The sequence below is a fragment of the Kryptolebias marmoratus genome, linkage group LG22 (genome assembly GCF_001649575.2).
Source record: "Kryptolebias marmoratus isolate JLee-2015 linkage group LG22, ASM164957v2, whole genome shotgun sequence".
Lineage (NCBI taxonomy): Eukaryota > Metazoa > Chordata > Actinopteri > Cyprinodontiformes > Rivulidae > Kryptolebias > Kryptolebias marmoratus.
Genome location: NC_051451.1, coordinates 28,162,556 through 28,182,386, shown reverse-complemented (window position 1 = coordinate 28,182,386; position 19,831 = coordinate 28,162,556). Strand labels below are relative to the sequence as shown.

The following is a 19,831-nucleotide window of genomic DNA, read 5'->3' as shown; positions in this document are numbered from 1 at the left end:
AACCCTGAGGAGACCCTAACCCTAGCCCAGGGCCAAAAGGCCCTAACCCCTTCAACAGTGAGGAGAGTTTATGCTTCTCCTGGAGGTCGGTCAACCTCTTACTTGTTCAGTAATTTGAAGTGTAGTGAAAATGAGAGAATTTACTGAATTAGTGAGACTGTCTGCTGACATCTAAGGTTGTTTTTTAAAACAACACTCACCGTCCTTCTCTCCCTTCTGAAAAGTGTCAGCTGTAGTAGTTTATTTTGAAAGTATTATGAAGTGGAAGCTGTGGTTACAGATGAGCTCAGATCCTCAGTTAGCAGGATTAGCAGCTCGTCTCTGTTTCCAAAGCGTCTGTTAGTTTAGAGGGTTTTTTTAGCTGCAGGATTTAAGGTGAGTAAAGTTTATTTCACCGCATGTCCCAACCATGTGGTCACCATCGTTCGTTTGGCATAAACACGAAACGGGCAGCGGGCCTAAACCAGAAAGTGCCATCTGAGATTGTGGTGCTGACCTGCGTTACGCTGCATTAATTAGCCCTGCGGGAGTAAAGGATGAAATGAGCACGAGCTGGGAGGAACAGATTCCTGCAAGTTGGTCTAATGTTTGGAGCTGTGGCCTAATATTTGAAGAAAATCAGATAATTATGACAAATTGGAGGAGTGTTTTTGCTTCAAATGCCCATTCCTAGTTAATAACCATGTTTAAAGATCTAAGCAATGGTGTTGGTGTGGACCACGATGAGATCGTAAAGATTGGAGCTGTTTGAAGACGACAGAGATCCACTTTGGTCTTAGCTGTTAGCTCATCAGTCCATCTTTAACGCGTCTCACCTGCTCAGGTGTGGTGTTTGATGGTGTCATTTTGGAGGGAGCGTTCAACTCTGATCGACAGTTTGTGGGGGATAGTCATCACCATCCCTTTTCTTGGGTAATCTGAACTCACCGGGAACTTGTGGTATTCAGTACACCTGCTGCTGCTTCCCTCTTTACAGTGTTTTATGTTTGTGTGTTTAAAGTACTACTGGAAATTTCCAGGCATGGGGTACTTGTTCCCAGAGCCGTGGGCAGAAAATAAGTTTAACTTCTCTACTGAACAACTGTAAGTTAGTTACACACAACAGGCAAACGTTGAAAAGCATCCTTAAACATGTGTACTTTTTGTTTTCCTGCAGTTTGAAGAAAATGAGAAGCCCGATCCTTTTCCTTCATTCGGAAGACGATCACTTAGTTCCCATTGAAATAGCTCGACAGGTAAAACTGCTTCTCATTCAGAGCAAACGAGGCAACGTTGTCTTTACAGCCACAACCAGGGAAACGTGTTCGTTGACTGCTTTGTAAGGTTAGGTGAATTTATTCTTTGTTTGTTTTGCTGTCCTAGACCTACGAGGTTGCTGCAAAGGCCCAGAGCAAAGAGAGAGTCAAGCTGGTGACATTTGACGGTTCTCTGGGATATCTGCACAACGGCTTATACCGAGACCCCAAGCTGCCGGGCATCTTAAGGTGAGATCATCAGTGTGATTGTACACGTCAGGGGTGTAATGGTGCGAGTGTTCGTACATGTCAGGGTCCGGTGTGTGCGGTCGGACCGACTGCCTCAACAGGACAGGAAGGAGATACTATCTGAAGCTCTCTGCCCTAAAGCTGACCAAGAACAGAAGGAACAGGAGCTGAAAGACCTGCTGAGTGGAAAGGTTTGGGCAGCAGGGAGAGCTGAATGTATGGAAAGCCAAAAGGGTCATCATTTTCATGCTTCGAGATGTCTTTTGGTGACTAATAAACGCCGTTAAATACGCCACCAGCCATCTTTGCTGCGTACTACCTAACATTCACTTTTGACTCTGTCAAATTATCTGAAACAAAGAGTCAATTTTGTTGTTTTCTTAACACAAAAATATGTTTTATAAAATACATAACCTGTAGGAAACTGTCTGCGGGTCAAATTAGATGAATATCACAATTAAATATTTTATTTTTTTATTTTCCCAGCTGATAAATCCTTCCCTGCGGTCCATAACCTGCCAGCTTAGAGCCTGATTTGTTTGTCTGTCTGTTTATGGGAGCGTTACCGTCAGCATTTATTCTCCTGAGAACTGCGTCCTGTTACACCCCTATGACACACCAACTCTCCTCTGTTTAGATAAATCTGTTTGGTTGGTTCTGATGAAGTTTTTTGGTTTCCTGAATCCTGTCATGTCTCCACAGGAACTTCGTGGAGTACTTGTTACGGAAGAGAAACATCTAGGACCTCGGAAAGAGAGCGCTGCTGTGGCTCCATGATCCTCTTCGATCACATCCTGCATTTATGCTGCTTAGACAGATGATTTTTAAAAATTTCACAAGTTGGTAGAAACTCCTGTAGTTTTTCTGAAATTAATGTAAAATGTTGTGGTTAAAGCAATACAAAGAGTTCATTTTTTAAAAGAAAATAGAGATTTTTTTTGGTTTTAGAGCGGCCTCTGAGAATTAATGTGAAACCCTTCAGTAAATATACTGAGAGCTGTCAACAGCAAAGTGTTTAATTGACTGAAAGCTTAATTTTGAAATTCTTACATCTGGTTCTGATCTGAAGTTCAGGCACCGTCTGGTTGGTGGTCATGATGAGATCTGGCCTAAATTGTTAAAATACCAAATCAGAAATGAATATTAAAGCAGTGTCACTTCACAGTGATATCATATCTGCTCGTTAAACCCTGAGGGGTCACGGAGTTCTCTGTGATTTGGTTTGGTTTTTTTAGAGGCGGACATAAACGGGCAGCGTTTCAACAATGTGTTTGTAAGGGTGGGGCTGCTGGTGCCTTAATCAACAAGCGGCTGGTTGGAGTTTCCAACTTTCAGCTGCTAAAGAAATGCTTTAATCAAAATAAAATGAACCCAGTTCTCAAATAAGGCTGTTATTTTTGTCTTTTTTAACAAGAAACGTTTAGGTTAAACTCTCTCTAAATCACTTTAAATCATATAAAATTAAAAAGAAGTGGTATTTTTTATTATCATCAGTTGGAAATGTAATTAAAGTGGCATTACATATCTGTGGTTTAGATAAATATTAGAGCTTTAGATGGTTTTATTACAGTAGAATTAAAAATCTACAACTTCTTTAAATACAGAATATTTGAAGCATTTGGATAAGTTTTAAAAGTTAGTTAATAAAAGGTAAATTTTATTAAGTTTTTATGTTGCGTGTGCGCGCGTCGGGGCGCGTGCACCGGCTCCACTCCTGGAGTCGGATGACGTGGCTGAAGCCTGCGGAAGATGAGTTCCTTTAACAACCGCTGTCCAGCCACCGCTCTCCGCGCCGATTGGCTGCTCGGAGCCACGTGACCCGGCTCCGCCAATCAAACGCACGAGCGATGAGAGCGCGTGAGGCGCTTACGAGAGCATCCCTGAAAATTGCCTCTGTCATACAACCAGGAAGAAGGTTGGCTAGCCCCGCGCAGCTAACAACCTGAACCTTTCTGCATACTTTCACCGAATATGATAATGGGGTCTTCTTGGTGGAAGGTGGCGGCAGTGGTTATCGCAGTGGCGGGCTGTTTATTACCTGTTGGCGCGGATGAACACGACCACACGGTAAGACAAAGTTTTAGGAGGCCGACTGAAAAAAGGGGGGGAGCCGTGAAAATAATGGACGTTTATGCTCAGTGTAGCATGCTAACTGTGTTAGCAGTGGCTAGCTGCGGTCCTAAAAACTGTGTTACAGGCGTGATAGGGCTCGTGTCTCGGCCTGTTGGGTGATTTGTCGACACTTTACGACCTACTGAACAGATAAACAGTCAGTTAGTTCGCGGACATGTCACCGCCGGTCGGCCTGGAGGGCTCCTGGCGGCTAACGTTCATCCTCCGCCGCCGCTGCAGCTTCGCGTCTGCCGCGTCAGGCTTCGCTCCGGCGCCGGTGGAAACCGCTCCAAACACGGCAGCGAGCGAAACCGAACGAGCGCTTCAGCCTCCAGGTGGGTTCAGGTAAAACATGCGGCCGTGTCGGGGGAAAACACCGGCGTAACGTCGAGGCCTTTCCTGCCGCGAACATCTGACCCAGAGACACTTAAGTAAAAACATCAAAAAATAAACATGCTAACATGAGGCTAACAGTTCATCTGCCTGGTTTAATTAACGTGTTTTTGTCAGAAAAGCTTTTAGATGAGTTACTGGATGCATCAGTGAAGTTAGCGTGTTTGGATCAAACATGGCTGAAGCTCATCTGTGACAGATAAATGTCTCATTAATTGGTTTGCATGAATTTAAATATAAAATGACTTTACTGAATGTGTCGTTTGACGCCTTGTAGCCATCATTTTAACAGTATAGCTGTGTTGTTAACGTGAGTAGGTGACTTAAAGTTATTCCTAACTTTCTTTATAATTTTGAAAGTCTGTAACCAGATGGACTTGCAGGACAGGTGAGGCCTACCTGAGTCTTTGTGCTTCCTTCACAGTACACAGACAGGGAGGAAGTAGTTTTATGGATGAACACAGTGGGGCCTTACCACAACCGACAGGAGACCTACAAGTATTTCTCTTTGCCCTTCTGCGCGGGCTCCAAGAAGACCATCAGTCATTACCATGAAACCCTGGGGGAGGCTCTGCAGGGCGTGGAGCTGGAGTTCAGCGGCCTGGATATTAAGTTCAAAGGTATTTAACGCTTTCAGTTCAATTGTTCAATGCAAAAGATTATGATGCAACAGTTAATGTATTGTTTTGTATCTAATTAATATGGTTTTATCCGTTTTTACAGAGGAGGTCATGCAGATGACGTACTGTGAAATTGAGATGGATAAAGCAAAGCAGGACGCTTTTGTTTATGCCATAAAGAATCACTACTGGTACCAAATGTACATAGATGACCTGCCCATCTGGGGTGAGTGATGCAACTTTTCCCCCTGGGGTTACCTGGATTTCAGTCAATGCTGAGACTTGTTTTGTAATTTGGAGTATTCCTCTTCAACTTATTGACAAGGTAGTCCTTATCTTGAATTTGGCCTTTTTGTCTGAACGTGAAAAAAAGTGGACCCAAGTTCTAAGGTTAAAAAGAAATCAACCAAATGTTCCCAAAGTCTGAATTCCAGCTTGGAAAAGTCAGAGATTCTTGACCTTACCTCAAAATCCAATATGGCTCCTTAAAAAGTTATAGACTTTTGATTTTCCCTCCTGTTGGTTTGGATCTCAGTAATTCGGTCACACACAGGGTCCTGTCCAACATGTTACTGCGGTGTTTGTAGAGATGATTAATGGAAGTTGTCCCGGTCAGTGAACGCAGCAGTTAGCAGATCCTGCTGGGGTTCTGACCGGGATCTAACATTATTCCCAGATCCGACTCGGAAGGTAAACGGAACGCAGCAGTAGATTGCTGAAGAGCCTGAAAGCGTGTTACGTTACCTCCAAGTACGCAGCGGCCGAAATGTTGTGAAAGAAGCAGCGCTGCAGTGCAGCTTACTGGTTGTTGATTTGATGATTTATATATTTCTGCAGAACTGTTTTCCATTTGTTGTGGTCTCTGTTGGTGTAAAACTACTCACACTTGGAGTCTCTTCGGTTGTGGGAACTAACAGAGCGTAACGCTTAAACTTTTAGTTTCGGCTCTTCTGAGAAGTTGTTGATGGATGACATCATTATAACAAATTTGTCAACAACTGTGCCTCAGCATCCGAGGCCCTGTTAGGTTCTGGTACTGAGGTGGTCACCTTTTTTAAAGCACGAGTAAAACCCGCCAGTTACCTTCTTCACAGGCGGATAACGTAATAAGTCATGTCACACAGGTAGCTGTCAGCTGAGTAACAAACACCTGAAGGTTTCTGTAAAATGATAACCACCTGAGCCGTGTTATTAGATCAGATCCACCTGAGTCACGTGTCACCGAACAGACGGGACAGAAAAAAAGGAGCATGGATGGACCTGACTCCACAGCAGCTTCAGTCAGCTGTAAAACACAACAAATACAAGAGAAAATCCACCTTTAGTTTCATCCTGCCTGAAGGGCTTTGTTTTATTGACAACTCGTTTTAAAGATTTTGGATTATTTATTTTTAATTAGCCAGCAGAAGACAGAATAAGAGTGTAGGTGGCTTTTCAGTATGGATTAAATTAAAATTAACTAAAGAATATGGATGGAAAAAGTCCCAAACCACACCAGAATGTGGTGTGAATCCAGTTTGAAAGCGTTCACACCTGAGTTTATCGCCATCCACCTCCAACCGGATCACCCAGCCTTTGCCGGGTCTGAATGAGGTTTTATTCCTGGCACATCCACACGTGGAAAAGGAGCTTCTGCTGTAAGAAGGATATTATCTAAATGTTAATATTGACCAAAGTGCTGCCTGTGAGCTCTGTTTGATGTGACGGTGCTGCCACTCCTACAGCTGCTGCTGCGTACGAGGATGTTTGATGTTCCTGCACCTCTCTGTTCGATGACAAGAAGCAAAGCAACCTTTTCTCTACGTTTCCTGTGGTGTTTGAGTTAAAATGGCTGCAGACAGAATCAAACTCTGATTAAATTTCTGCTGTTATCATTACAGATGTTTGATAGGAAACATCTGTAATCACTTTACAGCTGATTGACGCTCCCTGTTGTTCATTAAACACATTTACTCAGAGCTCGGATCAAAACTAAACTAATCTAACAGATTGAACATTTAAGAAGTTAACGTGTCATTTATCAGGGTTTAGATATCCTGTAGATTTGCTGTTCACTCGTCTGTTTAACCAGATGTTTAACTCCGTGCATGGACATTTCTTGAAGGGATTGTTGGTGAAGCAGACGAGAACGGAGAGGAGCATTACCTGTGGACGTACAAGAAGCTGGAGATTGGCTACAACGGCAACAGGATTGTTGACGTAAACCTGACGAGCGAAGGGAAAGTCAAACTCATGTCCAACACCAGAATTGCGATGTCCTACTCTGTGAGTGCCTAAATGTTCTTTCATCGAACAAACAAATGATGGGTTTCCGTCTCATAAAACTGCAGCGAGGCAAACATTAAGGCTTTTTTTCCTGTTGCAGGTGAAATGGAAGAAGTCAGATGTGAAGTTTGAGGACAGATTCGATAAGTACTTGGATCCATCCTTCTTTCAGCACAGAGTGAGTCGGACTATTTAACACGTTTTACCATGAAGCACACCTTCAGAAGGCACAGTCAGAGCCTTTAATTGGGCCAGACATGATGCAATTAGGCAGCTGGCTCGTGTTTCGTCGACTTCTTAATGCCTCCTGTGGGAGTGGCAGGAACTCAGCTGTACGGCCTGAAGATTTCTGCTTCCTGGAAATGAGAATAAAATCACAGAATTAAAATAAATCAAACCTGGAATAATTTGATGCAGAGTTTTGGTACGTGAGGCTTGATCTGGTGATTTTCTTGCTTTTAGATTCATTGGTTCTCCATCTTTAACTCCTTCATGATGGTCATTTTCCTGGTGGGTCTGGTCTCCATGATCCTCATGAGGACCCTGAGAAAAGATTACGCCAGATACAGTAAAGAGGAAGAAATGGACGACATGGTGGGTTTTCATGGATTTATCACGTCGTGACCAAGGATCTCTTGGTTTTCTTTGTAATTTCTTGGCTTTTCCTTTCCACAGGACAGAGACCTGGGCGATGAGTACGGATGGAAGCAGGTTCATGGAGATGTCTTCAGGCCTTCAAGCCACCCTCTGATCTTCTCGTCACTCATTGGTTCAGGCTGCCAGATCTTCTCCGTGTCCTTCATCGTCATCATTGTGGCGATGGTTGAGGATCTGTACACAGAGTGAGTTGTTCTACTGCTATGGAGTTGATTATTATACATTTGTCTTATTGCAAATATTTTATTTCAGTTTGATTTACTTAAAACCTTTTAAAGACTTGATTACTTTGAGTTTTCTGAGCTGAAGCTGAATAAATCCTTCTTTAGGACGGGAGTGATGCACTCTTTGTGGAGCGCAGCTCTTTAGTTTTTTGTGTGAAGCTGTATCCGTGCAGTCCAAGTTGATGCATCTCATTTTTAAAATGTTCCCATTTTAACGAGACTTGGTGATTTTAAAAAGGACGGAGGGTTTTAAAGGTGGGGCCACAGGAACTGGGGTTAGATGTTCTGTCATGAGAAGAAACAAATAAGATCCTAAAGAAGGGTTAGAAATAAGAACCATTTTTAAGTGAAATGAAGACTAAAGAGCAGCTTGTTTCTGCAGGAGGGGCTCCATGCTGAGCACAGCCATCTTTGTTTATGCTGCAACCTCTCCTGTCAACGGCTACTTCGGGGGGAGTTTATACGCAAAACAAGGAGGTGAGGAAACGTCCGCGCAGCGCTGTTCTCTTTCTGAAGCCTTTAAAACTCATGTGTGTGTTTAATCTGATTTAAAACGTGTGTGTGTGTAATCTGATTAAATATTGCAGGCAGAAGATGGATTAAACAAATGTTCATCGGGGCCTTAATGATCCCATCCATGGTGTGTGGAACGGCTTTCTTCATCAACTTCATCGCCATCTACTACCACGCCTCCAGAGCCATCCCGTTCGGCACCATGGTGAGTTCTTCTCCTTTCATGAAGGACGTCCTCTCAGCTCGTAGTTTGTTTGTTGGTGATGTTCTGCGGTCAGAGAGACGGGCTGAGCCTCAGGTCCCCATGGAGGGACGGACGGCTTCATCTTTCACTCGGGTTTTAAATTTAACTTCTCTTCTGCGGGTAGGATCAGATGTTTCTGACTCGAGACTCGGTTCTGTTAGGAGAAGCAGCGAGTCTTCACTGAGTCAGATCTCCTGGGACGGGCTGTGATTTTATTTATTTACTGGTTAAAAACAGCAAAAAATTTAGTTACAAAGAGTCATTAGATGCAGGTCTAACATTTGAGTCAGATAAAACTGTGATGATGGCAGAAACAGACGCAGGATCACCTGAGATGTTTTGGGCAGGTGTGCTGAAAAGAAAAACGCACTCAGGCCTTTAAAAGCTTCATGGCGCACTGCTGCCATCTTGTGGTGAAGTTAGAGGCTCGGTCATTTCAAATATCTAAAAATCACAACTTGTTCCTGATTTAAAGAATTTTCTGAGGTTAAATTTTCTTACAAAAATCACTGAACTGTTCAAGTGAAGTTTATTATTTTAATTAAATTGCTTCTAACTGTCCTAAATACATTTTAATAACTAATGATTTGTTTCTCATCTATAAGATTCATGTGATTTGATTCAGTTGATTCTTAACATTTATTTTTAACTCTGATATGAAGTTTCTGCTGTAAGAAATTATTTTCAGTTTTCTTAACAATCACATTAAGCTGAACTTTAAGGTCAGAAATCTCTGAGGATCATTAACTTCAGATTGTCTAATTTAACCCTGAACTTTAAATATGTTTAGTCTTGTTTGTAACATTCTGAAAAGAAAGATCTGGGACTTGAAACATGAACCATCATTTATTAATGAAGTCACACAAAGACCTCAGCTTGTAGTTTTCAGACTAAAGTCTGCTGATGAATCTGAGTCCAGACCCCCCGTCTGACAGAATATTCTCTCCTCCACAGGTCGCCGTCTGCTGCATATGTTTCTTCGTCATTCTGCCGCTGAATCTGGTTGGAACAATTCTGGGAAGGAATTTATCTGGGCAGCCGAACTTCCCCTGCAGAGTGAACGCTGTGCCGCGGCCCATCCCCGAGAAGAAGTGGTGGGTGTGGGGGGGAGCAGGCGGGTTTTAGGAATCAGCTGCAGTGACGAAAAGGCAGCAAAAAATTATAATTTAAAGTAAATAAAAGTAGAACGAGAACAATGATTGTTGCTTTGAAGGTCAAATAACCAGAGTCGACCACCAGAACTCAGAGTGGGTAAGGAGGACATGAATCAGAGGGACATCCAGGAGGACAAAGATAACCCTGATGGACCTGAGAGATGGAGGATCTGTCCACAGGACCACTAGAAGCTTCATGGAGGACCAGCAGGACGATGAGCCTGAACCCTCTGCTGAAGAACCAGTTAAAGGTCCTGGAATGGTCCAGTCAAAGCCCAGACCTCAGTCCAGCTGAGAACCTCTGGTTGTTGGACACAAGCAGCACCGTCCAACCTGAAGGAGCTGCAGACGTTTGGACATGAAGAACGGACAGAAGGTCCAGGTTAGACGGACCTGAAGGACCTGATGGACCAGGACCATGGAGACGGACCTGAAGAGACCTGATGGACCAGGACCATGGAGATGGACCTGAAGAGACCTGATCCTGGAGACGAACCTCGTTGTCTTCAGCATCATTAAATTGGATCCGCTGCTTCTAATCAAATAGAAAATCTATTTAATTTCCGGTTTTCAGGCCACAGAATAAACCCTTTCCTGATGTTTTTACCTCCTCAGGTTCATGGAGCCGGCTGTCATTGTGTGCCTTGGAGGAATTTTGCCGTTTGGTTCCATTTTCATTGAAATGTGAGTTTTTCAGTGTTTTTGTTTGTTTGTTTGTTTGTTTGTTTTCGGTTCAGACATGCTGATGTTTTCTGTGCCGGTTCTCACAGGTACTTCATCTTCACGTCGTTTTGGGCCTATAAGATCTACTACGTGTACGGCTTCATGATGCTGGTGCTCGTCATCCTGTGTATCGTCACGGTGTGCGTCACCATCGTGTGCACGTACTTCCTCCTCAACGCTGAAGACTACAGATGGTGAGCTTCCTGCCCGGCTCGGACCTCATGCCGTCAGACACTCAGTTCATTGCTGTCGAGTTTTAATGAGTTTGTTTGTTTGTTTGTTTTGCAGGCAGTGGACGAGCTTCCTCTCTGCTGCATCCACTGCTGTTTATGTTTACATGTACTCCTTTTACTACTACTTCTTCAAAACTAAGTGAGTTCTGTTTTAAAATGAGCTGCATGTTGGTGCAGAGCCCGGCTCTGACGGAGGGTTTGTGTTTCAGGATGTACGGGTTGTTTCAGACCTCCTTCTACTTTGGCTACATGGCCGTGTTCAGCACCGCTCTGGGCATCATGTGTGGTGAGTTCAGCCCCGATCGGCACAAACTGAAGACTCTTCGCACAGATGGTAGCTGGATTTTGGTTTAGACACCAAACCTCATCTTTACAGCTGTCTTTTAAGTTTAATTTAATCCTTTTTAATTTTGGCAACTAGTTGCCTGAGTTTGAAGGGTTAAAATAAATCCAACCTCGTTACATTTCTTTATTTTTGTCATATTTATGGTTCAGAAACCAAAAGGTTAAAGCTCTATCCTGATCAACGCAGAGCGACTGAGTCACTTCACTCTTCAGTTTTGTTTCATCCTGATGCGACAGTTTTTAGTTTTACTCCATCGTGACTGAAAACAGGTTAGAAGTTTATTAAAAACAATGAAGTTTAGTGTTTTAAACACTCAGACCTGCAGCAGCTGTTGTAGCTCCGCCTCTCGTTCCTCTGAGCTGGAGTCCAGCTGTGGTAACTGAACGTGCCCACAGCGAAGCACGGCGGTGGCAGCATCATGCTGTGGGGACTGGGAGAGGGGTCCGGGTTGAAATCCTGTTCCAAGGAGCTCAGGACCTCAGACCTTCTAACAGAGACCCACAGGAGCGGATCGGGGACAAACCTGCGAATGTCCCAGAGTGAACAGAACCCCGAGACGGACCCTGTCCAACATGTCTGACTCGTCCAACTGGACCGAGCCCGAGACAGGAACTCCTCCGATCTCAGGACTGAGGAAAGCCTCAGGAAAGAGTCGGGGAAACGTTTCAGGTTTTTATTCTCCACGTTTATAGCATCAGGCTGCAACAAAAAACTGCTGAAAGTGAAAAATAGTATTAACTTTATAACTCTGTTTATGACTGGATCTTGAATCTCAGCTGTCAGAACCACCTCTCATCATGCGATCCGTTTCCAGGTGCCGTGGGATACATGGGAACAAGTGCCTTCGTGAGGAAGATCTACACAAACGTGAAAATCGACTGACCTGGGAGCTCATGGATTTGCTGATGTGTACTGAAAGACGACGGGCACAAGTCCTTTCTTATTTTTCTTCTCGCAGAGAGATCGGGAGAATCTCACTTTGTACAACGTAGTTTTTTTCCATTTTCCATTGCCACAACATAAGGTGAACAAAGAGGAGGTGTTCAACACGACGTTTTGTTTCAGATGTTTGAGTCCGACCCCGGTCCCAGCAGAGGACACCGACAGTCGTGTAGCTCTCTTCAATGAAGAGGCCGAAGTGAACGGAGAGCCGTTTGTTCTGTTCTTTCACAGATTTGTGACCGTGTTCTCGTTTTGTCTGGTTTCGACACACTTACAGCAGTTTCTTCTCGTTGATAAAGACTCGATTGTCCCCCCTCCCGTTCCAGAAGCAGTCCATCCAGTCAGCTTTTAGTCCTGCTGTGGTTTAATGTACAGATTAAAGACTGATCAGCAGCTGGGGTTCAGGAAGAGCAGGTTTTTAAATGAATGTTTGATGTGATCCCATTTTCCAGTTAGTTTTTTTCTAAATGTTTGGGTTGAATGAAGTCTACTTGTAAAGATAATATATGGATGGGGGCCGTGTATATACCCTGAATAATGTACCTTTAGATGTAGATCCCAAATGGTTTTTGGTTGTACAGATTTCCTACAGGGTTTAGTTTTTTTAAACACATTTATTTCGGTTAAAACCAACTTTCCTTCTTAGTTCGGTGCTTGGAGTGGGGGACGGGGGCGCTGTTACATCTGGCCTGAAGTTGCATGAAGTTAACGTCATTCAGCTTCTTTTTGTTTTAAACCATTTCTGTCTCAACCGTAAAGGGATTTGTTTTGATTTCAGACATTATTTAAAGCTTTAAGTGGCTGATTTTGTCCAGGAAGCCATTCTTCTTCTGGGTGATGACGGCAGGAGGAAGCAGGAAGCTCCTCTTCGTCCTGCAAACATTCTGTACAAAGTGAACTTTATGTCCACCTGAAACTAGATGTTTTTCATAACCACACAGTGCTGCAGAGTGTTTCAGATGCTTTTTTTTATTTTAACCCTGTTTGGTGTAAATACAGTCCGTACCCTCGTTGTATGAGAAGTGGCAACGCCTTTTTTCTAATTTCCAGTTCTCCCCCACTGAAGTTGATTTTGGCACCTCATGTTGTGAACCGATGTCTGAGACATTTTGAACCTGCATATTAACTTGCTGTAAAAAGAAAATAAACATGTTTATGTACAGGGGTTATTAAGTCTGCTTTTTATTTGGTGAGATTGGGTCAGAAAGAGGAGCCGAAACTGAAGATTGATGAAGATATTTATTGACAGATTCTCCTGAGGAGGAAATCTCTAACAGCTAAACTTTCATGGCTTCGATGTTCAGTTGACTTTTTGGAAATACTCCTTGGATCCTTCTGGAGTCGGTTTGATCTGAAAAACAAACAGACGAGATTTAAAATTTAAAATCAGGACTCAACTTTTTTTTTACCAGCAATATTTTTATAAACTGAGAAAAACTTAAAATAACATCCCTCGAGTTTAGCACCAGCTGAACTTTTAGGAAAGTGTTGAAACGATCAGCAGTTCCAATTAAACTGAGGAGGAAGTTTGTTTTTGTTCCTGACTTTTCAGAATAAAAGAATCTGTGACTTTATGCTTCAGAAAAAGTTTTAATTTGTTCAGAGCTGCTAATAACTTCTCAAAAATCAGTTTAAGCTGCAGTTTGAGTTTTCTGAAGAAAATCATAATAATTTAAGATTTTATTTTATAAGCTTCAAAGGATCTGAGGTGAGCGCTCAGACCTGTTTGAGACTCTTATTGTGAAGGACTGAAGTTCAGCTCATTTTCTCAACATTTTGATTTGATTCTTGAATTAATATTTAGACTTTAACAAAAACATCTTTCTCCTGTAATACATCCCATTTAGTCAGAAAAACGACTAATTTAAAGTTTATTTATTAAAAATGGGACCAATTAGAAGCTGCCAATAAATTCAAATCAGTTTTTATTTAAAGGTTTATTAAAACGTTTGTTTTTCTGATGGAGACAGAAATAATTTCATGTTTTATTTTATGTTAGACTTCCTTCAAACAAACTGATTGGTTGTTTTGGTTTTTGTTAGATTTTAAACTATCAGGCTTTTGGACCACCTGAGCCCGGACCGGACCCGTTCGGTCTTTAGAACATTTATTGTTCCTGCTTCTGAGTCTAACAGACTCCTGAGGACAGGATGGGTCCGGATGTAAGGTTTTTATCTCCTCCTGTCTGTGATGTTCTCTGAACGCTTCAGACTCAGAGACCCACGATGCTCAGGAATCCCAGCAGGACCTTCTGGACCTGCTGATCCCGGGACTCACCGTGGGGGACTTGGGGGTCCAGCTGGCTGGGCAGACCTCGCCGTGCGTCTCTACGAACTGGAACGCCCGCACCAAACGAAGAGTCTCCTCCACGCTGCGGCCGACCGGCAGGTCGTTGACGCTCATGTGTCTCACCACACCGTTCGGGTCGATGATGAACAGGCCCCTAAGAGACGACACAGAACGTTTTATTTCACTGAGACACCTCCAGGCTGCAGGCGAGGACGGTGAGCCACCTCAGAGCGATGCCTGGATCCTCCAGCAGAACGCCGTAGTCTCTGGATATCTGTTTGTTGAGGTCTGACAGTAACGGGATGTGGATCTTCCCCAAACCTCCCGTCTTAAAGAAAAAAAACACAAAACTCATCAGACCCACCAACCACAGCCCACGGTTCAGATGAAACGTCTGTCGCTGGCTGTACCTTTCTGGGGGTGTTGGTCCAGGCCAGGTGGGTGAAGTGTGAGTCCACCGACACCCCCACCACCGAACAGTTGATGTCGTGAAACTCGTTGGCCTTGTCGCTGAACGAGATGATCTCCGTCGGGCAAACAAACGTGCTGCGAGCACAACGGAACAAAGAACCGTCAGCAGGTCCACCCCTGTCCTGCGGAGGCGTGTCACCGGTTCCAGTACTCACAAGTCCAGTGGGTAGAAGAACAGGACCAGGTATTTGCCCCTGAAGTCGGACAGACTCATCTCCTTGAACTCCCCATTGTAAACCGCCGTCCCCTTGAAGGCGGGGGCCGGCTGAGTGACGGCCGCGGCCCATTTGGATGCGCCTGATAAACACGAGTCAGTTATCGAGGTGAGACACGAAAAGGCTTCTGGTTTTCTACAGGAGTGGAGTTTATCAAAACCACGAAGGACAGAAACATCTACAGATCTGAACCTGCAGCCCGGGGCTGATGGAGACACAAAACTAGAATCAGACACCACCCGTCAGAAGAGCAGCAGGAGAAGAAGACGGACGGAGATGATATCTATGACAACTGAATAAACTGACATTCTAGTGAATTATGTGCAGATTTATTGGTCTTAGTTTGTTCTCCTTCTCAGTCGCAGTGTGTCTCTGAGCTGCAGCTGCTGGAGACGCCTGGCGTCAGACAGGATGTCTCCCAACCAACCATCCGTTCTCTTTACCCACTTCTCTGCAGCTGTCTCTGTCTGAGAGGACATGTCTCCAGTCCATCACAGGGACACAGGAAACCGGAGCACCTGGAGGGAGATCATGTAAACTCCACCCAGGTGAGCCCACATCTAAGCTCGTCCAGAAGGAGTTTTGGTACGTACTGGTGGAGAGAAAGCATCTGTGAAGCGAGGCTCCATGTTGACGAGCGGCTGAGACTCTCAGGCCTCCTGAGACAACCTGCGCCTAAACAACAACAAATAAACAACAACAAACAAACAGATCAGATTAGAATAAGGTTAGAATAAGGGCAGGTTCTCCTGGTGATTACACCTGTTCTTACAGTCAGTCACCTGGAATAACTGACAGTTAAAGACTGATAACACTCCCCCCCCTCCCCCTCCTGGTTGCACAGGTGCGACCGGAAGTTCACTCCAGGTGCACTTTTAAGAAACCAGGTCGCACAAAAACGAGAAAATCTCAGCTTCTAACCTTAAGGTCAACTTTCCTTTTAATGATTGTTTTAATAATTAGCTCCTCAACATGACCCAGTGTCCCACCGAGGGGCCGCGGGCCAGAAGCTGACCCGCAGCGTTTAGAAAACAGAGAAGATCCGAAACTCCAGCCGCCTGGTACCGACACCGGGTCAGTACCGACCCGTGGGTTCCGAACCGAGCCAGCAGCGGTGTATTTAGGGGCCAGGTGGTACTCACGGAGCTCCGGAGCAGTCTGCACACGGCGGCGGCCATCTTGGATTAGGTCACAGGAGGCGGTTTGCCCGGATCATTCAGGCACGTGCTGCTGGCTTTACAGAAAATTAAAATTAAAATTAAAAACTGCTCACTCGTGTTAGCTTCAGAAATATCATAAATAATATCTCAGCGGTAAAATAAAAAAATAATTAAAAAAAAGAGAAAAAGAGCCGTTAACGGTCATGTTGCCTTCAGGTTCCCCTCGATACGGTGCGGAAAAAAGACTTCCGGGAAAGCTTCATTAGAGGTGAACTCAATTACTTATATAGATATATAAGTCATTGGGTGAACTCATAACAAGGAGATTCTTTACATTAATTAAAGTTTACCATCAATAACAGGTATTTTATATTTCCCTTAATGCATATTTATTTGTATTCTTTTAATAAATGTCTGGTTGATTCATTAAAAATCACACGGATCCCTGTTTGATAAACGCTGCCAGGCTAAAAGCTTAAAGTCTATTTATCTCTGTTAACTGAAAAATTACAAAAGAGACGTGTGTTCATCACCTGGCAGAAAACAACCTGAACAAGCGGATAACTGAGATTTCCGACACTTCTGTCCGTCCATGAATCTCACCGCTGATCACGTGACTCAGAGCGGAAGTGTTTTCCTGACCTCAGAGCATCAGAGAGACATGCTTGTATATGTGTAGCTCTTGCTTTTGTTTTCTTTTCTGCAGTTTTTAAATGTTGTTGTTGTTTTAATGGATCCGAATCTGTTGCTATGGAAACCCCGCGGACAGGTAACTCAGTTTGAACACGTCATCACTGACGTCCTGATAAAATGAAGGAGTTTCCTCTCATTTTCTCCCTCCTGTCAGTCTTTTGTCCACCGGTTTCAGACCTGGCTCAGTCTGTTGGATCCGTCTCTGCTGCTCTCCTCTGACGTAGGTACCTGCCGTCTCACGATGCTGTCAGCTGATTGGACAGTTTTATTTACCTGCTCTCTCTCCTCAGGCTGAAATCCTGAAGGCCCGCGAGGCTCTTCCTGCAGCTGGACAGCAGCTGGATGAAAAGGTCAGGTTTTATTTGGACTGAGTGTTCGGTCAGAGCTACAGATCGTTCACACCTGTTTCCTGTTTCAGGTTCCTCCTGCAGAGATCCTCTCACTTGTAAGTCTCACCTGACGCACCTTTTTTATTTCATATAAAAATCATCACTTCATGGTGTTTCTAACCAACTCCACCCTCCTTCAGCTCTTTAGTTTCACACATCAGGACGTAAAAGAACTGATCGGGTCTTTATCAGGTTCTAAAATGTCTCAGATCTGACCTCAATAAACAAAAACACACAACAGGTTCCCGTTATTTATTAAACAGGAAACAAAACGTGAAGATCTGTTTCCAGCCTGGCTGCTTCCTCAGGATCAGCAGCAGCAGGCGGATCACCGTGAGAAAAGCATCCAGGTGTGAGTTAACACAACGTCAGGGCGGAAAGACATCAGCAATGACCTCAGAGAAGCAGCTGCTGCTGCCCATCAATCTGGGAAGGGTCAAAGGTCATCTGGAGTCCACCGTTCTACAGAGAGGAAGATTATTCACAAGAGGAGACAGCTGCTGATTCACCCTGAAGGTCAGACCGTGCAATGAGCTCCACCTCAGCAAAGGTTAAAGCCTCTTCTCTCTAAAAACAACATGGCAGCTCGACTTGAAGGAACCAGAAGACTTCTGGACCAGAACCAGACCAGAGGACAGATGTTTACCCAGAATGCACTGCAGCTGTCAGCACGGTGGTGGAGGGCTGATGGTTTGGGCTGATTCTGGAGTCAGATGTGACAAACAGGACAATGATCCCAAACACAGCAGAACGGTCCAGAACCAGAACCAGAACTTCAGAGAGCTGAGCATAAACGCTGGAAAGAAGAGTGGGCCACAAGTCCTCCACAACCAGGAACCCACTGAGAGTTCTGCTGCTGGAGGAGGTTCTGCTGGGTCAGGAGCTGGAACCAGGTTCTGTTGGGTCAGGAGCAGGACCCTGGTTCTGTTGGGTCGGGAGCTGGAACCAGGTTCTGTTGGGTCGGGAGCAGGACCCTGGTTCTGTTGGGTCGGGAGCTGGAACCAGGTTCTGATTATTAAATAATGACTCAGCAGAATCTGCTGTTTTTGTTCACTTTGAGGTTAAATTTGAATCATTTTCGATCCGTTTTGTTATCTTTAAACTCTTTGATGTTCTGTAACTAAATGAAACTTTGTGTTTTCAGTCGTCGGTTCACGCTGATTCTGGAGCAGTTCTTCCGTTTGTTTTTCGCCCTCCAGGTATCGCTGATAACATTTCTGCTTTTAGAAAACTTTAATAACTTTATTAACTCGTTACTGGTGACCAGGAAGATTAACTCATTAACACGAGAGTTTCTCAGATCCTGGATCAGATTTCTCAGCTTCTCATCAGTAATAAATTTTCTGACTTTGTCTCTTTTTGGATTTCCTCTCCAGCATATTTTCCGGTTTTAGGACCTCTGGTACGTTTCTCTTCTTTTTTCTCACGTCTGGATTTATTTTTCTCACTTCAGTAACAGAAACTTTCCTCTCAGGTTGTCGGTGGCTTCTTGCCTCACCCAACCGTCGGTTCCACTCTGGTTTTCCAGGTAAAGGTTTCAGTCTGTTTAGTTTTCATTCGTTCATTCATTCATTCATTCATTCATTCATTCGTTCATATCTGCTCCTTCAGTCGATGCTGCAGATTTACAGCGCCAGCTTCAGCTTCGCCAACAGGAACTCCTCAGCAGAGCAGGTAACGGTCCTGATGTTGCTGCAGCTGTCTCCAGAGGACTGTCTCATCCTTGTCCCCCCGTGTCTCTGTCTCTGTCTCGGCGCCACGAGAAGAAGGCATCTCTGAAGCAGCTGCTGCTCATCGCGGGATCCGCCTTTAACACGGCGGTGGGAGGGGTTCGTGCAGCTTCCTGTTTCGACTCAAACATTAAAGTGAAGTTCGTGTTTTTTCACGCAGCTGCTTCCTGTTTCCCTTCAGGCTCTTCCTCACATCTTCATCATCAGACTCGGCGTCTCGAGTCCAACGCTGCAGACTTTTTGCAGGTCCTTCCTGCCCGTCCCGCTCCAAGGTGAAGTTTTTACCTGTTGGAGATAACACTCTGACCTCATTTCATTCTGTGGCTATTTGCTCATGTGAATAGCAGCAGCAGCTAGCTGTAGCACTTCTGGCGCAGCCTGGAATCACTTCCTGTAGGAAGTGATGAACTTCCCGATCTAAGATGGCCGCCAGAAATGGCTCCAGCTCAGTCAGTTTTAGCTACCTTCGGGTGTGGTAGTAGCTGAGAGTCGTCCAGGTTCAGAGCAGGTGTTGAGACTAGCCTGTAGCTCATCAGTCCCGTCAGAACGGCCTAACTGACTGCTGATTGGTTGATTCTGTCGGGTTTCCTTCCAGCTGCTTTGGCCGCCTTGAATGTTTTCATCGTCAGGAGCGAGGAGACGGAGACGGGGATCCGGGTGTTCGATTCCGAAGGAAATCCTGTCGGCTTCTCGAAGGCAGCAGCAGAAAAGGTCCAGAAATCATCCTGAAATCATCTGATTTCTTCTTCTTTAACTCACGAGCCTCAGACTTTAATTCAAACTTCTCTTCTCGTTAAATCAGGCTGTGAGGGAGACGGCTCAGTCCAGAGCCGTGCTGTTTGGGACGACCGCTGCCGCCCCTCACCTGGTGGCTGCGCTCCTATACAGGTCAGCTCCTCCCCCTGCTGCTCCTCCTCCTCCCGCTCCCTCTCCTTCATCCTCCTGCTCCTCCTCCTGCTCCTTCCCCCTCCCCT

General features: G+C 44.6%; 5 protein-coding genes across 6 annotated transcripts in view; 3 read left to right on the top strand and 2 right to left on the bottom strand.

Moving 5' to 3' along the window:
• The window catches only part of si:ch211-117n7.7 (uncharacterized protein LOC751622 homolog), a 7,909-nt gene extending 5,039 nt beyond the window's left edge, over positions 1–2,870 (top strand). The window contains exons 9-13 of the mRNA XM_037973749.1: positions 824–912; positions 1,001–1,083; positions 1,157–1,235; positions 1,363–1,484; positions 2,187–2,870. Of these exons, the coding sequence (XP_037829677.1) occupies positions 824–912; positions 1,001–1,083; positions 1,157–1,235; positions 1,363–1,484; positions 2,187–2,226 (413 nt within the window). The 3' untranslated portion in view covers positions 2,227–2,870. The remainder of the gene's footprint in view (positions 1–823; positions 913–1,000; positions 1,084–1,156; positions 1,236–1,362; positions 1,485–2,186) is intronic.
• A 492-nt stretch (positions 2,871–3,362) lies between these two features.
• On the top strand, positions 3,363–13,074 carry tm9sf3 (transmembrane 9 superfamily member 3). Of its 2 annotated transcripts, XM_017404053.3 has the most exons (15): positions 3,363–3,551; positions 4,414–4,609; positions 4,713–4,835; positions 6,714–6,874; positions 6,975–7,052; positions 7,337–7,468; positions 7,550–7,716; positions 8,138–8,232; positions 8,343–8,473; positions 9,467–9,606; positions 10,282–10,350; positions 10,437–10,583; positions 10,678–10,761; positions 10,832–10,908; positions 11,783–13,074. In XM_017404053.3, exons 1-15 carry the CDS (start codon positions 3,456–3,458, stop codon positions 11,848–11,850), a joined length of 1,764 nt encoding a protein of 587 aa, XP_017259542.1. In that variant the 5' UTR covers positions 3,363–3,455; the 3' UTR covers positions 11,851–13,074. The 2 variants fall into 2 exon arrangements, with proteins under 2 accessions (XP_017259542.1, XP_017259543.1); XM_017404054.3 differs by lacking the exons at positions 10,282–10,350; positions 10,437–10,583; positions 10,678–10,761; positions 10,832–10,908; positions 11,783–13,074 and adding an exon at positions 9,726–10,257.
• Positions 13,075–13,130: 56 nt separating this feature from the next.
• prdx3 (peroxiredoxin 3) lies at positions 13,131–16,119 on the bottom strand. The gene is made up of 7 exons (XM_017404056.3): positions 16,028–16,119; positions 15,479–15,560; positions 14,826–14,967; positions 14,610–14,745; positions 14,424–14,527; positions 14,188–14,353; positions 13,131–13,261 (listed from the first exon to the last, which is right to left on the bottom strand). The coding sequence occupies exons 1-7, from the start codon at positions 16,061–16,063 to the stop codon at positions 13,211–13,213; spliced, it is 717 nt and encodes a 238-aa protein (XP_017259545.1). The 5' UTR covers positions 16,064–16,119; the 3' UTR covers positions 13,131–13,210.
• dennd10 (DENN domain containing 10) overlaps positions 16,047–19,831 on the bottom strand; it is an 8,754-nt gene continuing 4,969 nt past the window's right edge. Inside the window, exon 10 of the transcript XR_005232644.1 lies at positions 16,047–16,119. The gene's annotated coding sequence lies outside the window, so the exon portion shown is untranslated. The remainder of the gene's footprint in view (positions 16,120–19,831) is intronic.
• The window catches only part of sfxn4 (sideroflexin 4), a 3,761-nt gene continuing 564 nt past the window's right edge, over positions 16,635–19,831 (top strand). The window contains exons 1-12 of the mRNA XM_037973495.1: positions 16,635–16,814; positions 16,893–16,958; positions 17,029–17,088; positions 17,157–17,183; positions 18,272–18,326; positions 18,504–18,529; positions 18,602–18,655; positions 18,739–18,801; positions 18,894–18,956; positions 19,039–19,129; positions 19,453–19,568; positions 19,660–19,745. Coding sequence (XP_037829423.1) covers positions 16,776–16,814; positions 16,893–16,958; positions 17,029–17,088; positions 17,157–17,183; positions 18,272–18,326; positions 18,504–18,529; positions 18,602–18,655; positions 18,739–18,801; positions 18,894–18,956; positions 19,039–19,129; positions 19,453–19,568; positions 19,660–19,745 — 746 coding nt within the window. The 5' untranslated portion in view covers positions 16,635–16,775. The remainder of the gene's footprint in view (positions 16,815–16,892; positions 16,959–17,028; positions 17,089–17,156; positions 17,184–18,271; positions 18,327–18,503; positions 18,530–18,601; positions 18,656–18,738; positions 18,802–18,893; positions 18,957–19,038; positions 19,130–19,452; positions 19,569–19,659; positions 19,746–19,831) is intronic.

Coding starts and splice junctions, on each gene's coding strand:
- tm9sf3 (XM_017404053.3), top strand. CDS start 3,456: ATGATAATGGGGTCTTCTTGGTGGAAGGTGGCGGCAGTGGTTATCGCA. Junction 7,053..7,336: donor CATCCTTCTTTCAGCACAGA/GTGAGTCGGACT, acceptor TCTTGCTTTTAG/ATTCATTGGTTCTCCATCTT. Junction 10,762..10,831: donor TACTACTTCTTCAAAACTAA/GTGAGTTCTGTT, acceptor TTTGTGTTTCAG/GATGTACGGGTTGTTTCAGA.
- prdx3 (XM_017404056.3), bottom strand. CDS start 16,063: ATGGCCGCCGCCGTGTGCAGACTGCTCCGGAGCTCC. Junction 15,561..16,027: donor GCAGACTGCTCCGGAGCTCC/GTGAGTACCACC, acceptor GTTGTTGTTTAG/GCGCAGGTTGTCTCAGGAGG. Junction 14,968..15,478: donor CAGATGCTTTCTCTCCACCA/GTACGTACCAAA, acceptor CGTGTTTATCAG/GCGCATCCAAATGGGCCGCG.